Source organism: Pleurodeles waltl, chromosome 4_1 (genome assembly GCF_031143425.1).
Source record: "Pleurodeles waltl isolate 20211129_DDA chromosome 4_1, aPleWal1.hap1.20221129, whole genome shotgun sequence".
Lineage (NCBI taxonomy): Eukaryota > Metazoa > Chordata > Amphibia > Caudata > Salamandridae > Pleurodeles > Pleurodeles waltl.
Window position 1 is genome coordinate 306123791 of NC_090442.1, and position 20472 is coordinate 306144262.

At 47.1% G+C, this 20472-nt stretch overlaps 1 protein-coding gene across 4 annotated transcripts in view; it reads right to left on the reverse strand.

Moving 5' to 3' along the window:
- Positions 1–20472, reverse strand: part of CRACR2A (calcium release activated channel regulator 2A) — a 953477-nt gene that overhangs the window by 613360 nt on the left and 319645 nt on the right. For 3 of the 4 annotated variants that reach the window (XM_069228394.1, XM_069228393.1, XM_069228396.1), the window contains one exon: positions 8195–8441. In XM_069228394.1, coding sequence (XP_069084495.1) covers positions 8195–8404 — 210 coding nt within the window. In that variant the 5' untranslated portion in view covers positions 8405–8441. Of the gene's footprint in view, positions 1–8194; positions 8442–20472 lie in introns of those variants that run through there. The other variant, XM_069228397.1, reaches the window with a different exon arrangement.

The following is a 20472-nucleotide window of genomic DNA, read 5'->3' on the forward strand; positions in this document are numbered from 1 at the left end:
GTGTCTAAGTTAGTGGGGGTTAGAGACCCAGTTTATACCCCTAAATGTGTTTGACGTGGGGGAGACTTCAAAAAGTGGTTTTGAAGTGCACAAGTTCCCCTTTCAGTTCAGTCTTGTCTGCCAGGGTCCCAGTAGGGGGTTTAGCAGTCCATTGTGTGAGGACAGGCCACTGGCCTTTGAAATGTAAGTGTCAGGCCCTACAACCTTCCAGCCCAGGAGTTTGTGGTTCTCTGGGTGAAATGCACAAGGGACCTGTCAACCAACACAGACCATACATTGATTAGAGACAGACTATAAGGCACAGATGGTTTTAAGTGCAGAGAAATGCTCACTTTCTAAAAGTGGTATTTCTAAAATGGTAATATAAAATCCAACCTCACCAATAAGCAGGATTTTCCATTACCATTTTGGCCAGACTAAATATGACGTGTTTACCCCTTTCAGATCAGAATCGAACACTCAGAAAGTATATGAGGGCAGTCCTAATGCTAGTCTACGAAAGGAGCAGACCTCACAGAAGTGGAAATGAATTTAGGAGTTTTCCACTACTAGGACATATTAAATACATATGTACATGTCCTGCCTTTTACCTACATTGCACCCTGCCCTAGGGGTTACACAGGGCCTACCTTAGGGGTGACTTATATGTAGAAAAAAAGAAAAGGAAGTTTAAGACTTGGCAAGTACTTTTCAATGCCAAGTCTTCACACACAGTCCTTGCAATGGCAGGTCTCAGACATGGTTAAGGGGCTATTTTTGTGGGTGGCACAATCAGTCCTGCTGGTCTACTAGTAGCATTTAATTTACAGGCCCTGGGCACATGCATTGCACTTTTTCTAGGGAGTTATAAGTAAATCAAATATGCCAATTGGGGATGAACCTATGTTACCATGTTTAAGGGAGACAGCATATGCACTTTTAGCACTGGTTAGCAGTGGCAAAGTGCGCATAGTCCTAAAACTAGCAAAAATAGTGTCAGAAAAGTGGGAGGCAGGCAAAAAGTTGGGGGATCACCACCCTAAGGCTGTCAGGTCTAAGAGTGATCCTTTTGGTGGTAATACTTCTTTCATGGGGTCATCACCATGCCAAAACCAGTAGTTTAGAGGAGGAATTGAGGCAGGCCCCCCTGGGCATTATGGTGCACTCCTCTAGGAGCATGCATATTTGATGAGAGGCTCTTCTGCTGCCAGTGGGAGCCGGTCAGTGTTGCCATATGTTGGTGGCCTCACAGCACTGTGCTCTCTTCTTTGGGGGTGTCCAGTCCCACCTGGATACCCCCACACCAGGTAGGTACTGTTGGGCGGCAGTGCAAGGAGCCCACCCCGGCTGCTCCCACTGGCTCCTCATGTGACATGCTGCTGCAGCAGCCCACAGCTCATTCTGGTCTGCCCGAAGTGCACTCGTGGTCTCGTCTGCCCCTGCTCCTACCAGGCACAGATGCTAGGGAGAGGGTGGCCATGTAGGGGAGTGAGGCAGGACCCCCCCCACCTTCCACCAAGCTTCAGGGTCCCTGAATGGGATCATGGGCCCCCTTCCAGTTGTGGTGGGGAAGTGTGATGGTGCTCCCCCCTCTCCTTCACATTACAGTTGGGCATGCATGATAGTGTTCCCACTTCATCTGACTCTTGTCCTGGGATGGAGTCCTGGGCCCCCCTAACAGTCAAGGTGCGGCAGTCTGACAGGCACCCCCCTTTCCATGTGCATTTTTCAGGGCTCCTTCCGCATAGCGTGGGGAATGTGACAAAACTCCCCCACATTCCTCCTCTTCACAGGGAAAGCATGGTGGCGCTTGCCCACCCTGATGTGAGAGACTGGCACCTTGTTGCAGTAACCCCCTGCTTTTTGCCTGGTTTCTGAATGCAACTTGGACTGAAGTGCACTGGGATCCAGCTAACCAGGTTCCCTGTGACAGTGGTCTTTCTCTAAAAAAATTTAAAAGTAATTTGATAGACCTTTAGCTATCACTACAAGTCCCTAGTAAAAGGTACTTAGGTACCCAGGGCATGGGGTACTATGGGTAAGCCCCTGAGGGCAGCAGCACTGATTGTGCCATCCTCAAGGGCCATGCATCCAGATGCACCCAGCACTGCCATGGCAGACTGAGGGGGTCATTTTGACCCTGGCGGAAGGCGGAGAAGGGGCGGTAAGACCGCCAACAGGCTGGCGGTCTTTTTTTTTGTATTATGACCATGGCGGTTACCGCCATGGTCATCTGCTGGTTCTCCGTTACGCCCCCCAGGGCGGAGACAACCGCTGGGCTGGAGACCAGGGTCTCCAGCCCGGCGGCCGTCACTATACCGCCGCCGGTATTTTGACCCGGCTTACCGCCATGGATTTCATGCGGTTTGAAACCGCCATGAAATCCATGGAGGTAAGCACTATTAGTGCCAGGGAATTCCTTCCCTGGCACTGATAGGGGTCTCCACCACCCCCCACCCCCACCCAGACTCCCTCCCCTATCCCCCCACCACCCCTGCCACACCCCAAAGGTGGCAGGACCCCCCTCCCCACCCCGACCCCAACATAACAACACTCATACACACATGACACGCACGCAGGCACCACCAACACACATACACACACACACACACCGACATACATGCAAACATCCACACACAGTCAGACACGCACATCCACATTCAAACATACACGCACACATCCATACAGACATACCTACAGACATACATGCACTCATTGCCATACACACAACACCCCCGCAAGCATACACGCACTCACACCCCCCCTCTACATACACACACGCACACCCCCATGCACGCACACAACACACAACAACCCCCCTCCCCTCACGGACCATCGACTTACCTGGTCCGACGATCCCCCGGGAGGGGACGGGAGCCATGGGGGCTGCTCCGCGACACCACACCGCCAAAAGAACACCGCCACGCCGAATCACAGGACGTGATTCGCTGGGCGGGGTTCTGTTGGCGTGGCGGTGGAGCAACCTCCACTTCCCCGCCTCCCGCCAGTATGGCTGTTGGGGGCTTTCTGTCCATAAAAGGACGGAGAGCTGCCAACGGTCATAATAGGCCGAGCGGCAAACCACCACCACTGGCGGACTTCTGCACGGCGGTCTCTCGGTGGTCTTGGAAAAAGACCGCTGAGGTCAAAATGACCCCCAGAGTGTCCTGGTGCAAACCTAAAATACAAACGCAACATGGCACACTGCCTGTGTGCCCTGTCCACCATACACAGCATTGACTATGGATAAGACACCCCTCTAGCAGGCCTAACAGCCCTAAGGCAGGAATGCACCATAGTATATGTGAAAGCATAACTGCATGAGCAATATGCCCCCATTGTGTCCTTGCCAAACCTGCAACATAGTAAGTGAACAGAGCAACCATTTTGATATATGTACTGAACACTGGTCAACACAAGCTCCCTAGCTACATAATGGCTACTCTGAACCCTGGTTTGTTTGGTATCAAACAACACAGAATGATAAATCCCAACTGGTAACAGTACTGGCTTTGTTATAAAATGTACCCAGTGGTCACCTTAGAGGTGCCCGCTGCAAAAGCTAAATATCCTGGCATGGTTCGTGACTCGTTCCAGCCAGCCTGCCACATCCAGACAGCCAATATAAAAACTTTGAGGGAGAGCCCTGTTTCTCTGGTTTGTAATACAATGCCCTTCCTGGGTGAGGTGCTATCTCCTCCTCCCTCAGGAATGTGCACTCTCCAGGTGGTGAGCTTCAAGGGGCTATCACCTTTGGAGCTCGAGCCCCCAGGCCTGCTGCTAGCAGCAGATGCCCCCCCCCCCCTTTGAAAACCCCTGCTTTTGGAGGGAGCAAAGATGGGAAACCACAAAATTGGTAGGAGGAGTGGCCTCACCTATCCTGCACCACCTCTAAAGTGTTGCCTGCGAGGTGGACCCTCCAACTCAGTTTCCTCCATCTTGGAATGGAGGAAGATAGCCAATCAGGTTTAGGGAAGTGTCCCTTCCCACAGGAAGTAGTCACTGTAGTGGGTGTAGCCACCCAAGGGTAAGTGTCCCATTGGACACTACCAGTTTCCCCTAAAATGCCCACTAAATTCAGTATTTAGTGGGCTCCACTAGACCAAGAAATTGGATTTGAAAGGACAAAGAAAACCAGCACCAAAGAAGATCCAAAGCAAAAGAACTGTGAACCTGCTGCTCAAGAAAAGGGGCCAAACCCTGCCTGCTGCACTCAGGACCAGAAAATCACTGCTCCAGAGGAGCTGGACACTGCACTGACCCCAAGAAACCCAGGGGACCTTCAGGCTTCAAGAATCACCCCAGATCTCCCTTCTGAGTGGAGGCACTACTCAACATCCAAGCAAAAACCAACAAACTGGTGAGGGTCACTTCACCAACCAGCTAATATCTCCGTAACTGGAAGCTGCAGCTCGACCCAACAACACACCAAAGACTGCCCAGATATGACCTACAAGTGTGCAAAGTTTATTGGCAGTGCGCCCTCCAATGGACAAGTTACATTAATACCCTGGGTTCTGGTCAGCTGATACTGGACAACCAGAAAAACAGCTCCCTCAGAGCTGCAAAAAGATCAGGAGGAAGCCCCAATCGAGGAACTTCAGCAACACCTTGGAACTCCAGCCAGAGTGCCCCTGTTGTCCTGTAAGCAGCCCTCAAAGAGACTCACCTCCAGCTCGAAAGGACTCTGTTGTGCACAGCTCCTGATCTCAAACTCGCCCTGCATCTGGCTGCCCTGCGTCCTGCAACGAGGAACCAGCTGTGCTCCACGGGTCCCCAACCCCTTGCAACCTCGACAGCCCAAGGGGATCCCAAGGCACCAGCTTTTAATCTGCAAACCAGCTCCTTTTCCGGGTGGCCCCTCCAAGTGGCCCTGTGCCTGTGCCAAGAGACTTTCCAGCTCTGCTCCCGCTGGAACCAGGAGCAGCCCAAGGCTCTCAAGCTGGCACAGGGTGCCCCCAACTTCTTCCGACATCCTGCAAGAGAAGAGACTGGTAACTCAGCTGTACAAATTTTAATGCATTTTTAAAGGTGACTGTCCATTGATTCCAATGGTGTGTATTTACACACCAAAAGACAGACTGAAACTTGAAAAAGTCATAACTTGAAAAGTACTTAACATATTTTAAAGATTTTGGTCTTAAAAATTGTATAAAGATTCAAAGTGTTTTTACAAATTCTGGCCTCAAGTTATTCATTGAGTGTGTGTGGTGCATGATTGGATTTGTGAGTACAACAAATGCCTAGCACATCTCCTGTATTAGCCTAACTGCTCGACCAGCTACCTTAAAAATTGGAGCATTAGATATTCGAATTTTTACCTCTGGAAACCCAAGTGTAGTTGCCTGGACCCCCTGCACAGTGTGCCTAGTTTTGCACACTACATAGAGGGCCGGACTCCAACACCTGGCCCACCCCAGAGGCAATTTGGCATTTGGCAGCAGAGCCCCACACACTCTGTGTTCGGCCTGGCAAAAGGTCAAAGGTTGCCAAACGTTACACAGGGATATCTCAGGCCCCGTTGGGTCATTTTTTATGATCTTCAGCTCATTTTTCTCCTGGTGGTGAGTCCTTGCCACCTGGAGCAAGGGGCAGCCTCCTGAAAGAGAAGCTTTCCAACTTGGTGTGGAGCCAGTCCCACTGACTCCCTGCAACAGCCTTTCATTTTGGAGCCTTCCTTTCTTTGTGCCAGAGCCCAGTCTTTACGCCAGTTGATCCTCAGAGCTATAAGGGGACCTGCTCGGTCCTGGGATGTGCCCCACTGGGTCTGGGGTCATTCCATTCTCATTACCATGAGTTTCAGGGGCAGAGACTTTCCCTCAGTGGGCAGTCAGGGGTTTCTTCTTTCCAGATGTCCATGATGGCGGTCATTAGTCCAAGTGCCTGTAGAGAAGTACAGCCAGGAGCGAGAGCCCTCCCCTGTTCAAGACCTTTTAAGTGGGGGTGGACATGTCTAGCAGACATATCCTGATGTGCCACATCACGTCTGCAGCCCGTCCCAACCTTCCTGCACAGTCTTCTGGGATAGCTCAAAATGGCTTCGTTCAGGAGTCAGTTGTGATGTGTGCTCTGACAGACTCAGCCCCTCATCCCTGACATTCCTGCCAGGACCTCTCCCAGCAATTCCTCCAAGGAGCCCTTCCCTGTTGAGGAGCCTGGTGTAGGCCAGGTTCCTGGCACAGAATGACAGCTGGCTGATTGATGCAAGGCCCTGCTCCTGCAGATGGACAGAGCAGTAACTGGCCCTAATCCTGACCTGAGTCAGAAAGAGATAACATTCCTGGATGGCCCATAAGCTGGACAGGTATGCTTTTGTAACCTACTGCATTATCCTTTTCATACAGTCTGCAGTGTACACTGGTGCAACTCTGGAGTCTGTGGACCCTAGAGAACTGAATTTGCACCCTAAGCCAGCCTTTCCCAGAAACATTTAATGGAGTATCACCACAATGAAGACAGTAAGCACACTGACTATCCATCACATATTTACACCCATCTCATAAGGCCTGCTCCAGGTCACAACCCACTCTGCATGGTCCCTTCTGGGCCAGGCTATCTAGGTGTAGTTCTTGGGCTGCTCACAACAGCTATCCTCCCTGTGCAGCCCTCACGTGGGTGCACACATGTGATCACTTGTAGCAAGCCCTGAGCCTCCTACCCTTGCGGAATTGCAGCAGCCTTATCTTAACAAAGCGGCACTGGTGGTAAACATGTGCAGTACCTTTTACCATGAGTTTACTGTGGGTGAGTCCCAGACTATGAGGCTCCCTCACAAGAAAAGGTAAAAAAACTGGTGATCCAAAAGCACAAAAAAAACTCTGGGTGGACCAGGAAGTCAGAACTGTCCTCTCACACATGGAGTGTTGCAGAGTAGAGTGGAGTAGGGTGTAGGGTGAGGTAGCATACTGCCATTACAGACTGCACATATTTAACTGAAATGACCCTTACGTTTGCACAGACATACAGTTTTACTGATAAAAATATACAGCATACAAACAATAATGTTGGAAATGTCATCACCTAGTGTACTGATTTGTTTTGATCGTATTCAAATATTTTTTTCTACCACACTTCAAATGTACCAAAAAATGTGATTCGACACAGTTCATTTGCAGACATTTGAATTGGGACGAAGTCAGGCTGGACAGCCTAAAACAAGTAAAGCCAGCAAATAGAAAGCAAGCAAATGTGAGTTACAAACCACACAGCCAATGATAAGCAATGAGCAGAATGCATTCCTAGGTCAGCTTTTCGAATGCCCCCAGGATGTTGTTGGAAAATCAGACAGCTAACTGTCTGGTAGGCTTCTACCTAAAAAGAACTCCAAGGTGGAGTGAAAAGAAAGGGTATCAGTTAAATTCAGCCCTTTTCTGAAGAGGTAATTAAAAACAAGTATTGCTAAGGAGTGCCCTCTTATCTTGAGCAAAAACAATGCTCTTTGTAACCATTAAATACGACTGACTTGTTAGAGTGTGCATTGTATCAGGGTGATTTTGTGCGCAGTATTTGAAAAACTTCAAAAATATCCATCCCAATGTTGGGCATAATTACAGTATACATCAAATTGTGCCACCAGACTAAAGTACATTGTTAAGATGCACTGGACATGATTTCAAAGGCTTTTGATGTGCAGCATTGTAACCTTGAAGTGCTCTTTACAGCGAAACCTTCATCCAAACTAGAAATGCCATAAGTGCTGTAGCTGAGCCTTTCACATTGCGGCTCGGGTAAGACACTGCTGTGGCCAGAATGAAGCACCCCAGAGGAAACCAAGGAGAAGCGTGAAGCACAAACAAGCCAGACATAGCTGGCCCTCACAGGTTAACACATATTAGACCGCAGAGAAACATGCGTCACCTTACTCATGGCAAGAAACCAAACACTACAACGACCACCTGAATAAACATACTGAAGATAAAATGAATTAAAATAAAAAAAAATCGGGGAAGAAAGCTCTTTGGATACTTTAGTGCAATTTGAAAACTGCTGTCGCTTAACATCTTCGTTTGTCTTGTGTCTGTTCAAGTGTGTTGAAGTTTTATATTTGATTTACGACGAATTCGTTTGGTGCTATATGGTACAACCAATGTAAAATAAAACTGTAGAAAGTACTGAGAGGAATAAATCATTGTACATTATAGGTTGTTTTTAAAATAAGGCATTTCTCCACACATTGCAGCCGCCAAATAAAAAGGAAAAAATACTTTGACTATACCTCCATGTCGCGGCGAGTGATAAATCCTTTGTTCTCAATGTCACATATGCGGAAGAACTCGTGCGCTTTTCCCAACATGGCCATCTGTCCTGGGCCATCATCTGCCCCGCTCCACGGGACATCTTCCGCGGCCCGCGGAGCATCATCGCCCACGCTGTTTCCGTCAGTTGCTGCAGACTGGGACCGGGATCCATTTAATGAAGCTGCCATTGCACTTAGTCTTAAACTCTGGTCCAGGACCTGAATGCTGAAGGTAAGAAGAGGAGCGCATGAGAGCCTCTCTGTGATGCTCAGCACATCTCTTAGCAACCGCCTCTTTAATTAGACGCTGAAGCACAGAAGAAAAAGCTTTTTGAAAAATCCCCACTTTGGTCTATTTTTTTTAAACTGGACTAACCTGCACAACAAACTGACGTGCAAGGGGCAAAGGAAAATAGATGGTGTTGCTGCAAAGCTTTGAATTATACGTTGGCCAATTAGTCGCCCTGAAAGAACCTATGCTCACCCACTGGAGAGGCTGTCTCAAAGACATACAAAATATTATAACGACACAGTAGTAATAACTACACAATTCATGGCTCCTACACAGTTTAAGCTTATAAGAGTGGCCACCTTTTTAACTATGAATGCTTATTTGTTGCCCATAGTGAAACTTTTGACAAACAACTTTACTGTTTGACAGTGGGGAAAACACCATGATGTTTAAATGTGAAAATGCCAATCTAGGCAGTATTACTATAGCAAGAACAATGTTTGAGGGCTATATGCTGTGGAATAGACACTGCACCACACAACGCGTGCTTCATTTCCCTTATCATTCACCAGCATTTTGGTACAGGGGAGACCCACTTGTGGGCCCAGCTGGCCTTCGCATTTCCCCTTTTGTGGCCATGCCCACCATTGAAACACTTCCTTTATCTGTGACTTCCTAATATTCTCTATACTGTCTGAATCTTATGGCTCCTATAATACCCTACGTTTGTGTCCATCGCCTTCTCCCACATGTCTGACTAACTGTGCAGCATCAGTTCCATAGAGCACCTGTTATGTTGTTATGCAGGTTTGAAACAGTGCATGCCTCACAAATACATGACCACTTAATGTGCTTCTTTTCTGATGTACATTTTTGCAGCTGTGTACTTTCTCACGGAGGGTAATCCATCAGCCTGTCCATGGAGAGGTCATGCCCATCACACCACAGTGAAAGTAAGGTGTAATGGATTTTGGGCTTTCTCCCTGGTTGTGTTCTGAAAGTAAGGTCCTTGTGACTAGCTAGCCAAATCAAGGTGAAGATTTTAGGGTGTATCGCACTGGGGGTATTGGTCTACTGACAAATCTACCTCGTTTTGATTAAATTAAAAAATGGTTAACACCTGCCTAACGACCCTAAATTAGTGAATCCTCTCTCATGTTTTTTCATCAACACTACCTTGATGAAAAAAAATTCTGTTATATTAGAAATTTTCCAAGAAAAAAAGCTTTTTATGAAAGTTCTAAAAAAATGTATCTGACCCAGGATGAAACCCCAGGTCCAGCAAACAAAAAGTAAAAGACAATCTTCTCACAATTCCTAACTGTAAGAAATGGAGTTATTAGTTGAGAAGGGTAAGAACCAACCTCAAGTAATAATCACAGTCATTGTCAGGGTGAACCACTAAAGTCTCTAAATAAATCTGAGCGCAGCCCTCAGGTAGCTATTGAACAGTATAGACAGGCTTAATTTAGTGGAAACATATAAAGAATTTATGTGGCACTAAACAGTAATAAAGTCGAATTGCAAAACAATACAAATGTCAAAATGAATTGACAAGGTAGAGTAAACTTTAAAAACCAAAATGACACCAAAATAACAAAAATCAAATAAGGTGAACTAGAGATGTGAATTTTCAAAGTTTAAAGTAGATGTAGCCCCAAGAAGTCCTTCTATTTAATATGATTTGAACACCAAGAGCATTATTCACCAGCTAAAACAATGGATCTTCTTTGTGTAAAACAGGGAGGAAAGATCATTCAACATCCCAAACCACTGCTAAGACCATGACAGAAGACTAAGGGCCTGATTTAGATTTTGGAAGACGGGGTTACTCTGTCACAAATGTGACGAATATTCTGTCCGCCATATTTCAATTCCATTATATCCTATGGAAACTGTAATACTGAGGATGGAATAACCGTAATGTTTGTGACAGAGTAACCCGTCCGCCAAGATCTAAATCAGAACCTTAGTTCCTGTAACCATCATAGGAAACAAGTTTCATTACAATCTACACCCAGACACTCAAAATCAATGTGCTCACCTTCAAAAATAAAAGTGTAAATCAGTTTCTGCCAGCCAAGCCCTGGTTTTCACCCCAGTATATCAATCAAGGTGGTTCCAGGATGTGGTAAACAGGCAGAATCTGTTAAAAATACTAATAGCTTTTCCAGACCTAAGTACAGTGGCCTCAGCTGACCTCCTATCAGTTTGTTTTCTTGCAGGCAAAACAGGAATACACACTTAACTCGAGCAACATGGTCTACAGAGATCATGCACACAAGAAATCTGGGCCAGGAAAGAACTGCTGGGGGAGTGAGGCATCTCATTAACTCAAATGGGCAAAGCAAAATATCCACCTATGTCCATACAACCAGGGGTAATATACTCTTTCAGGAGTAGACCTATTCTCAAAAGAACAGGCACAAGTGCTACGTTTAGCTAATGTACACCACATATACCAAGGATGAACAACTCTTACAGATTTGCTCTTGGAATATTGCTGGTATTGTTCTTCACCTGAAAAGCCCAAAATACGATCTCAATTCTTTTCTAAATAGGTTTCAATTGACCGCCAGTCCTGGAAAAAAGATTCTTTCAGTCTTCCCAACTTTATAACTTCTGAGAAAAAGGCTACTAAGGCTATATTTGGCTGTCCTTCAGGTGGTTTTCTCACTTTAATCAACACACAATACCAACTCAATTGCATTGAAATTTCAACTCTCTCTAATCAAATTCTGGCCGGACAGATAATCAACTCCAGGAAGGAACAGTTATAAATTATAAATATCTACTGGCCTTCTTCAAGGTCAGACCTGATAAATGTCATGGGAATACTGGATTAATTAAAACATTAAAACATCTAATTGAGTACAGCAGAGATCTCCCTGTTTTTTTACTGGAGACTTTAATGAAGACTTTCGCATAGCATTTTGCAACCTCTGGTAATTTTATGTTTCAAACCATCTTTTTGTCATGGTCATACATGGGATTCAGTATCCTACTTCACATCATTGGATATTGCTTCATTAAAGCAACAGGTATCCAGTTGGGGTCAGGGGTTCAGGAGGTCCTGGTTTTTGTTATTAGTGATGCATGCTGTCTTCCTTGGCAGTTATTCAGGTCACTAAACAGAATACCAATTATAAAACAGAAATACAGGACAGACTTGAGACATCTACTTACCTTCCCACAAAGTATAGAAACATCAAATCCATTTAAGGAGTTAAAGGTGATTTATAGGAAGACCATATAGGAGAAACAAATTATGGAAGCTGACAAAAAATGAGCTTAATTACATAAATTAATTGCAACAAAAGATTCTAAGAAATTCTGACACTTATTGGGAACAGGATGTTCCTCTCACAGATTCAGCAACTCTAACAGAAAGGATGGTTTGTGGAAGGAAACGTGGGCTAAACTTACAAATTTCATCATTGACCATCTGATTTCACAAAATATTACTAGAAATGTACAATCTCAAGAAGTCTCCCCCAAAATTACTATCAGCAATGGGTTAAAACAGGTGTGTGCACTTGCTCCACCTCTCTTTTCATCATACAACTCTGACTTGGGAAATTATTTTCCAAAAATAAGAATCCCTGCCTCTAAAACTGGGAAACTGTCCAGTTGGTTCTCTGGCATACGCAGACAATATTGTATTCTGCTCACAGACCCCAATTGGATTACAGCTTCAGCTCACTGCACTTGATGAATACAATCAGATCAACAGTCTACTCTACTGGCTAGTATCAACAAAACAAAAATAATATTGCTTGGGAGGGGTCCACTTAAATTCAAATGGATGTTAAGCAATAATACGGTTGAGTCAGTTAACTTCTATTTCTTTCTGGACTTCAAGTTAGACAAACAGTCGAGAGCTGCACATCAGTTAAATACATTAAAAACAAAGGTTACCAATGTAACAAAAGCCTTGAAAATGCTTTCACAAGTATTCGGAGGGCGCACTATTAGACCAACCATCATAGCCATCAGGGCCAAATAAATTCCTCTTCTGAGCTATGCTTCAATAGTACTAAATGAAAAGATTAATAAAATAGGTAAAATTTGTATTTAAAATGCTCACCCTCTATTACGTTTATGAAATTCCACCTCACACATAATGATCAGACTAAAATTAAGTCTCCCATCAATTGATTCGCTGCACACAGAAAATCAACTACTTTGTTGATTGTGCCTTTGCAAAAGCCAATTCCCTGCAACGTCTGATATATCAAGAGCTGACATGGAATCCTGTGCCCAACTTGTGTCTCTCTTGTGAGGAAATTAATATCATTCTCCAGGATCATACCTTACCAACTATACAGGATCTTCAGCAAATGACAGTATGAAATCACAAACGAGTTACCAGAGAAAGACTTCAGGAGTCCTTTCACCTAAGGGATTTAGTAAAAATTTTCACAATACAAACACTCTGAGCTTCTCATGAAATCTTCTTTTTCAGCTGAACCAGCAGTGCATTGATTGTAATTTAGAGGCACTAATAAAACAAAAACGTTTAAGATTCCGCCCACCATATATTCGTCTGACAGAGCTTGAATGCCTCTGGAAGTCTATAGCCAGTATGCTAAATTTTAGACTTTTTAAAATATTGCAAGAAAGCTTTGAACCATATTATCTGTCTTTGTCCCGGGTTGAGTGATATTCACAGGAACTACTTTCTCCCTTCCTTCAGGAAGTTATCTCTGTGTACTGTAATGGAGGCAACTCTTGCTTGTTTTATGTCACAATCAAATAATTTTATATGGACACTATTAAGATTTATGGATATAACACATAAAAGCCTCATATTAAAAGATATTAACCAATGGGCCTGTAAAGGAAGTCAAACATATTTTATGTACTTTTATGAATGCACTTTAGTAGCAGAAGAAAGTTAGGCCTATTCTAAGAATTTTAACTGTTCCTTCTAGTGTGCTTGTTTTGTTTGTACAGTTCAGGGAATTGATTTTAAATATGTACATCTTATATTTTATTGGTCTGATTTATGTAATGGTATTTTGTACAAAATTATGTATTTTACACAATAAAGATATTACTACAGAAAGTGTCTGTTAGACTTTTCATCCTTGGCGTGGTCTCCCTTAACTTTTTGCCTCTGTTCCCCAGGTTGTTGATGTGTGCTGGACTCTGATTTTACTGTTTTTGTTACTCTTGGCACTTTACCACTGCTAACCAGTGCTAAAGGGCAAGTGCTCCTGTTTAAAATGTGTACGTAATTGGTTCTCCATGATTGGCATATTTGTTTTACTGTTAAGTCCCTAGTAAAGTGCACTAGAGGTGCCCAGGGCCTGTAAATCAAATATTACTAGTGGGCCTGCAGCACTGGTTGTGCCACCCACACAAGTAACCCTGTAATCATGTCTCAGACCTGCCACTGCAGTGTCTGTAAGTGTATTTTTACACTGTAAATTCAACTTGGCAAGTGTACCGACTTGCCAGGCCTAAACCTTCCCTTTTCTTACATGTAAGGCACCCCTAAGGTAGGCCCTAGGTAGCCCCAAGGGCAGGGTGCAGTGTATGGATAAGGTAGGACATATAGTAATGTGGTTTATATGTCCTGACAGTGAAATACTGCCAATTTCGTTTTTCACTGTTGCAAGGCCTGTCTCTCTCATAGGATAATATGGGGGCTACCTTTAAATATGATTAAAGTGTAGATTCCCCTAGAGAGTAGATGGACATGTGGAGTTTGGGGTCCCTGAACCCACAATTAAAAAATACATCTTTTAGTAAAGTTGATTTTAAGATTGTGCGTTTGAAAATGCCACTTTTAGAAAGTGAGCATTTTCTTGCTTAAACCATTCTGTGACTCTGCCTTGTTTGTGGATTCCCTGTCTGGGTCAGTTTGACAGTTGGGTTGTTTTTTACCTCGCACCAGACAGTGACACAAAGGGGGCTGGGGTGTCACCTGCATTTCCTGATTAGCCATCTCTGCTAGGAGGGAGGGGTGGAGTGGTCACTCTCATCTGAAAGGACTGTGCCTGCCTCTGACAATGCCGGCTCCAACCCCCTGGTGTGTGTCTGAGGCCTTGCCTGGGCAAGGCAGGATTTCACAAGTAGGTGTGAGTCCCCTTTGAAGAAAGGTGACTTCAAAGACTAAAATGGGTATAAGAAGGGCACCCAAATCTACAGACTTCAGAAACACTTCTGGAACAAAGAGGAACCTCTGCCTGGAGAAGAGCTGATAGCTGAGGAAGAAGTGCTGCCCTGCCTGTGACTGTGCTTTGTGGAGCTTTCCTGCAGTGCTGCTTCTGCCAGAGTAAGAGGGCAAAGACTGGACTTTGTGTGCCTTCCATCTTGTGAAGAAATCTCCAAGGGCTTGATTTAGAGCTTGCCTCCTGTTGTTTGGAGTCTCAGGGACAGCAAAGACTTCTCTCTGCCAGCACCTGGAGTCTCTGGAGAGACTCCTGCTCTGACAAGTGGTGCCCTATCCAGTCCCTGGGCCCTTGAAAGGAAAGCTGGTGGAAATCCAAGGAAATTGACTTCGGACGACTCCGGACCGACGCCGCTGCTGAATCCGGTAACGCCGCCTGCACCCGACGCGTGACCTTCGCTGGAACGTGACGCTCTTCGCAGCCCCGACGCCGCAGCAGCCCCGCTGAAGTCCGCGACTCCGTGGAAGTCGCCGCACCACGTCGTGACCGACGCCGCTCGAAGTGCACGGATTCAACGTTTCGCACAGACGCCGCGATCCCCGACTTCGTGCATCGGCTTGTTTTGACTCTTCACCAAAGGTACTGTACTTGGGGGTCTACACGACTCCGTGTCCGGCGCCGCTGGTGTCGGCTTGTTGGGAACGACTCCGTCACGACGCCGTGTTAACATCTCATCGAAGCATTTTTGTTTCTAAGTGCTATTTTTTAGTTTAATCTCTAAAAAATCATAACTTGACTTGTGTATGTCGGATTTTTGTCGTTTTGGTCTTGTTTTGTTTAGATAAATATTTCCTATTTTTCTAAACCGGTGTTGTGTCATTTTGTAGTGTTTTCATTAAGTTACTGTGTGTGTTGGTACAAATACTTTACACCTAGCGCTCTGAAGTTAAGCCTACTGCTCTGCCAAGCTACCAAGGAGGTAAGCAGGGGTTAGCTGAGGGTGATTCTCTTTTACCCTGACTAGAGTGAGGGTCCTTGCTTGAACAGGGTAACCTGACTGTCAACCAAAGACCCCATTTCTAACATTGGTGATCAGCGGTTGGGATTTGGACTTGTATTTGTACTTGACATACAGTAATTAAGTGTACACTACTGTTTGAGTTCAGACCACTACGTGACCACATACTGCTTGTCTTGAGATTTTTGCTTTTTCTCTTTTTGTGGATTTTTCCCTACGTCCACTTTGTTTTTTTTTTGCTGATCCTTGATTGACTTTGAACTTCATTTGGGAACTTGTTTCTGCATTTGGAAGTTTGCACTCTTTTTACCTTTCATCATGTCTCTACTTGGAGATGCATCAGTTGGAGCTGACTTTGACCTTGAGAAATTGGAGAGTTATACCAAAGCTCAGTTGAAGCAGTTCTGTAAAAGTTTTGACTGTCCCATTAAGAGCTCATCCAGGAAGGAGGAGCTGCAAAAGGCGCTGAGGGCCTGGGTGACAGCCAAGAGCACTGAAGGGCACACAGAGGATGAGGGAGATGAGGAGGATGAGGAAGAGTGTTCAGTACACAATGGTATTGTGGGTGGGCCTGTTATGTCCAGGGAGAAGGTCTCCAGGGCGGGTAGCAGTGTCTCATCCAAGGGTCTGACACCTGAGGAGTTGCAGGACAGACAGGCAGAGAGGGCATACCAATTGGAGCTGCAGAAACTCAATCTGGAGAAAGAAAGAGATGAGAGAAGAGCAGTCCTTGAGGAAAGGAAGATGCAGCTGGCTCATGAGCTTAACTTAAAGGAGTTAGATCAGAGGAGCCAGTCCAGTAGGGATGGTGGCAGCAATCCTACAGTGCAGCCGGAGAGAAGGGTACACATCCCAAAAGACCTTGTGAGGGATTATAAGAGGGAGGATGATATCTACTTGTTGTTCAAGGGTTATGAGTCAGCTCTCCACATGAACCTGGTCCCTGAAGCTCATTGGGGGGCAGCCCTGGGGAAGCATTTTGAGGCAGAGGGGAGGGACACACTGACGGCCTTAGGGTATGCTCAGAGTCTCACCTACCCTGTCATGAAGGAGGCCTTACTCACCAGGTATGGTCTCACCCCTGAGCAGTACAAGGAGAAGTTTAGATCCTACAAGAGAAAGGAATCCCAAACATGATTGGAATGTGTTGATTCTTTTTGCAGGTCACTGGATGGTTGGGTGAAGGGCAGTAAGGTAAACACGTATGAGGGGCTTTACAATTTAATTGCTTGGGAGCCCTTGTACAGTTTATGTTTTCCAGAGCTGCGCCAGCACCTCATTGACAGCATGCTGACTGACCCCAGGAAGCTTGCGCAGGAAGCGGACCGCTGGGAGAGCATCAGGGTCCAAAGGAGTTATGGGGGAGATCACGCCAAGGGTGGGCAGGGTCCCTCTCAGAAGAAAGGGGGGGTAAGGGCAAACAGGGGGAGTTCTCTAAAGGGCCCCAAACTGATTCCCAGGGTAAGAATTCCCAACCCCCCAGTGAAAAGAAGCCATGGTTGTCCAAAGGGAATCCAGTGGCAGGTGGTCCCCCACGTAAGTGCTATGCATGTGACCAGGTGGGTCATGTGAGGGGGGACCCCAAATGCCCCAAAAGTACACCAGCACCCACTGGTGCACCGTCCCAGGGTTTGGCCAGTGTAGCGCTTGGCGAGGAGTTGGTTTCAGGTGGGTCGGAACCAGCAGAAATTACCCTTGTCTCACTAGGGGACATTGAGATGGTCCAGAGAAACATAGTGCCTGATAACACTAAGAAATACAGGCAATGGGTGACCCTCAATGGACAGAGGATGGAGGCTTTGAGAGACACAGGAGCCAGTGTGACTACAGTGAGGAGTCACCTGGTGTCTGAAGAGCAGATTGATCCCCGGGTACTTCACCAAGTAGTTGCGGTAGACAACTCTGAGCGCCTCTGCAGAGTGGTGCAGGTTCCCTTTGAATGGGGGGGGTCTCAGGTTCCTGGAAAGTAGCTGTGAGCCCAACCATGCCTGTTGATTGTTTGCTAGGTAACGACCTGGAGGATTCCCCTTGGAAGGAGGTGGAACACAGGTCTCACTTGGAGATGTTGGGTCTGCCTGGGTGGGTATGCCTATCCACCCGGTCTATGGCAGCCAATCAGGGTAGTCAAGAGCCCCTGGAGCCTGAAACAGTGGCCCAGGGGACCGCCAAGAAGAGGAAGGGCAGGGGGCGCGGGAAATCGGCGCCAGAAGTTCCCACGGTCCAGGAGGAGGCAGAGCCTGAGGGTGATGCCCCGGAGCCTACAGGGGAACAGGCGGCTGAACTGGGGGAGGTCCCTGAGCTGTTGCAGTGGCAGCAAGAAGGGGGACCCACCAGGGAAGCATTCAGCACAGCACAGAAGGAGTGCCCTACTCTTGAGGGGCTACGGCAGCAGGCTGCAGCCCAGGCGGCTGGCGAGGCGCCAGGTACTCACCTGATTTATTGGGAGGATGGCCTCCTGTATAGTGAGCCTAAGGTTCCTGAGCCTGGGTCAGCTCGTATGCTGGTGGTACCCCAGTGCTTCATGGCCTTCCTACTGGGTTTGGCTCATGATGTGCCGTTGGCAGGACATCTAGGGCAGGACAAGACCTATAAGAGGCTTGTCTCCCACTTTTACTGGCCCTTGATGCACAAGCAGTCAGCTGCTTATTGTAGGTCTTGTCAGACTTGTCAGGCAAGTGGCAAGAGTGGGGGGAAATGCAAAGCTTCCCTCCAACCTTTACCTGTAGTCAGTACTCCCTTTGAATGGGTAGGAATTGACATTGTGGGGCCTCTGGACCCCAAGACAGCCATGGGCAACAGGTTCATCCTGGTCTTGGTGGACCATGCCACCCGGTACCCAGAAGCCATTCCTCTAAGGATGGTCACTGCCCCCATGGTAGGACGTGCCTTGATGGGAGGATTTACCCGCATGGGGTTCCCCAAGGAAGTGGTATCTGATAGAGGTACAAACTTCATATCCACTTATATGAAGTCTCTGTGGAAGGTGTGTGGGGTAACCTACAAGTTCACCACCCCTTACCACCCCCAAAGTAATGGTCTGGTTGAGAGATTCAACCGCACCTTGAAAGGCATGATTCAGGGCCTGTCAGAGCCCTTGAGGCGTAAGTGGGACGTCCTCTTGCCATGCCTTCTGTTCGCTTACAGGGAGGTGCCTCAAAAGGGACTTGGCTTTAGCCCCTTTGAGCTCATCTATGGCTGTGAGGGGACCGCTCAGTCTGGTGAAGGAGGCTTTGGAGAAAGCTCCTAGTAAACCACCCCAGGATGTATTTAGCTACATGCTGGCACTAAGAAACCAGACTGCCCGCTTCAGGAGTCTCGCTCAGGAGAACCTGGAAGCAAGCCAGGAGGATATGAAACAGTGGTACGACCAGAATGCCACTCTGGTTGAGTTTCAGCCTGGACAAAAAGTGTGGGTCATGGCACCAGTGGAGCCTAGGGCTCTCCAAGATAAGTGGACTGGGCTTTTTGAGGTGGTGGAAAGAAAGAGCGAGGTCACCTATCTGGTAGACTTGCAATCCCCCAGGAACCCTTTGAGGGTCCTACATGTCAACCGCCTCAAACCACACTTTGAGCGAACTGAGCTATCCATGCTCCTAGCGACAGATGACGGGGTGGAGGAAGAGAGTGAGCCTCTCCCTGACCTCCTGTCTGCAGGAGAGAAAGATGGGTCGGTGGAGGGAGTGATCCTCTCCCCCTCCTTGACTGAGGAACAGCAGAGGGACTGTCGCCACGTGTTGGGACAGTTCGCCTCGCTGTTTTCCCTGATCCCAGGAGTCACACACCTGTGCACACATGATGTGGACACTGGGGACAGTACACCTGTTAAACATAAGGTTTACAGGGTGACTGACAGGGTCAGGGCTTGCATTAAGGAGGAAGTCTCCAAAATGTTAACCCTAGGGGTCATTGAGCACTCCAGCCGTCCTTGGGCCAGCCCAGTGGTATTGGTCCCAAAGGCTGCTGCTCCTGGTGCCACTCCAGAACTTAGTTTCTGTGTGGACTACCGGGGTCTCAATGCGGTCAGCAAGACTGACGCACACCCCATCCCCCGAGCTGATGAGCTCATTGATCGGTTAGGAGCTGCCAAGTACCTCAGTACGTTTGATTTAACATCTGGGTACTGGCAGATTGCCTTAACTGAGGGGGCAAAGGAGAGGTCAGCATTCTCTACCACAGATGGGCACTTCCACTTCAATGTGATGCCCTTTGGGATGAAGAATGCCCCTGCCACCTTTCAGAGGTTGGTCAACCAGGTGTTGGCAGGACTGGATGAGTTCAGTGCCGCCTACCTGGATGACATTGCTGTGTTTAGTTCCACATGGGAGGAACACCTGCAACACCTCTGGAGAGTGTTAGAGGCCCTGCAGAAGGCAGGCCTTACTATTAAGGCGAGCAAGTGCCAAATAGGGCAGGGTTCTGTGGTGTACTTAAGACACCAGGTGGGGAGTGGCCAGGTGGCACCCCTACAGCCTAAGATTGACACGATTCTGGCTTGGGAGCCTCCCAAGACCCAGACTGAAGTGAGAGCCTTTTTAGGTCTCACAGGATATTACCAGAGGTTTGTTAAGGGATATGGTACCATTGTTACCCCCTTAACTGAGTTGACTTCTAAGAAGCAACCCAAGAAAGTGATCTGGACAGAGGCTTGCCAGAACGCTTTTGATGCCCTGAAGGCTGCCATGTGCACAGCACCTGTGCTGCAGGCACCTGACTACTCCAAGGAGTTTGTTGTGTAAACAGACGCCTCAGAGCATGGTATTGGAGCAGTACTCTCACAGCTTAATGAAGAGGGCCTAGATCAACCCGTAGCCTTTATTAGCAGGAGGTTACTACCCAGGGAACGTAGGTGGAGTGCCATAGAATGCGAAGCGTTTGCTGTGGTCTGGGC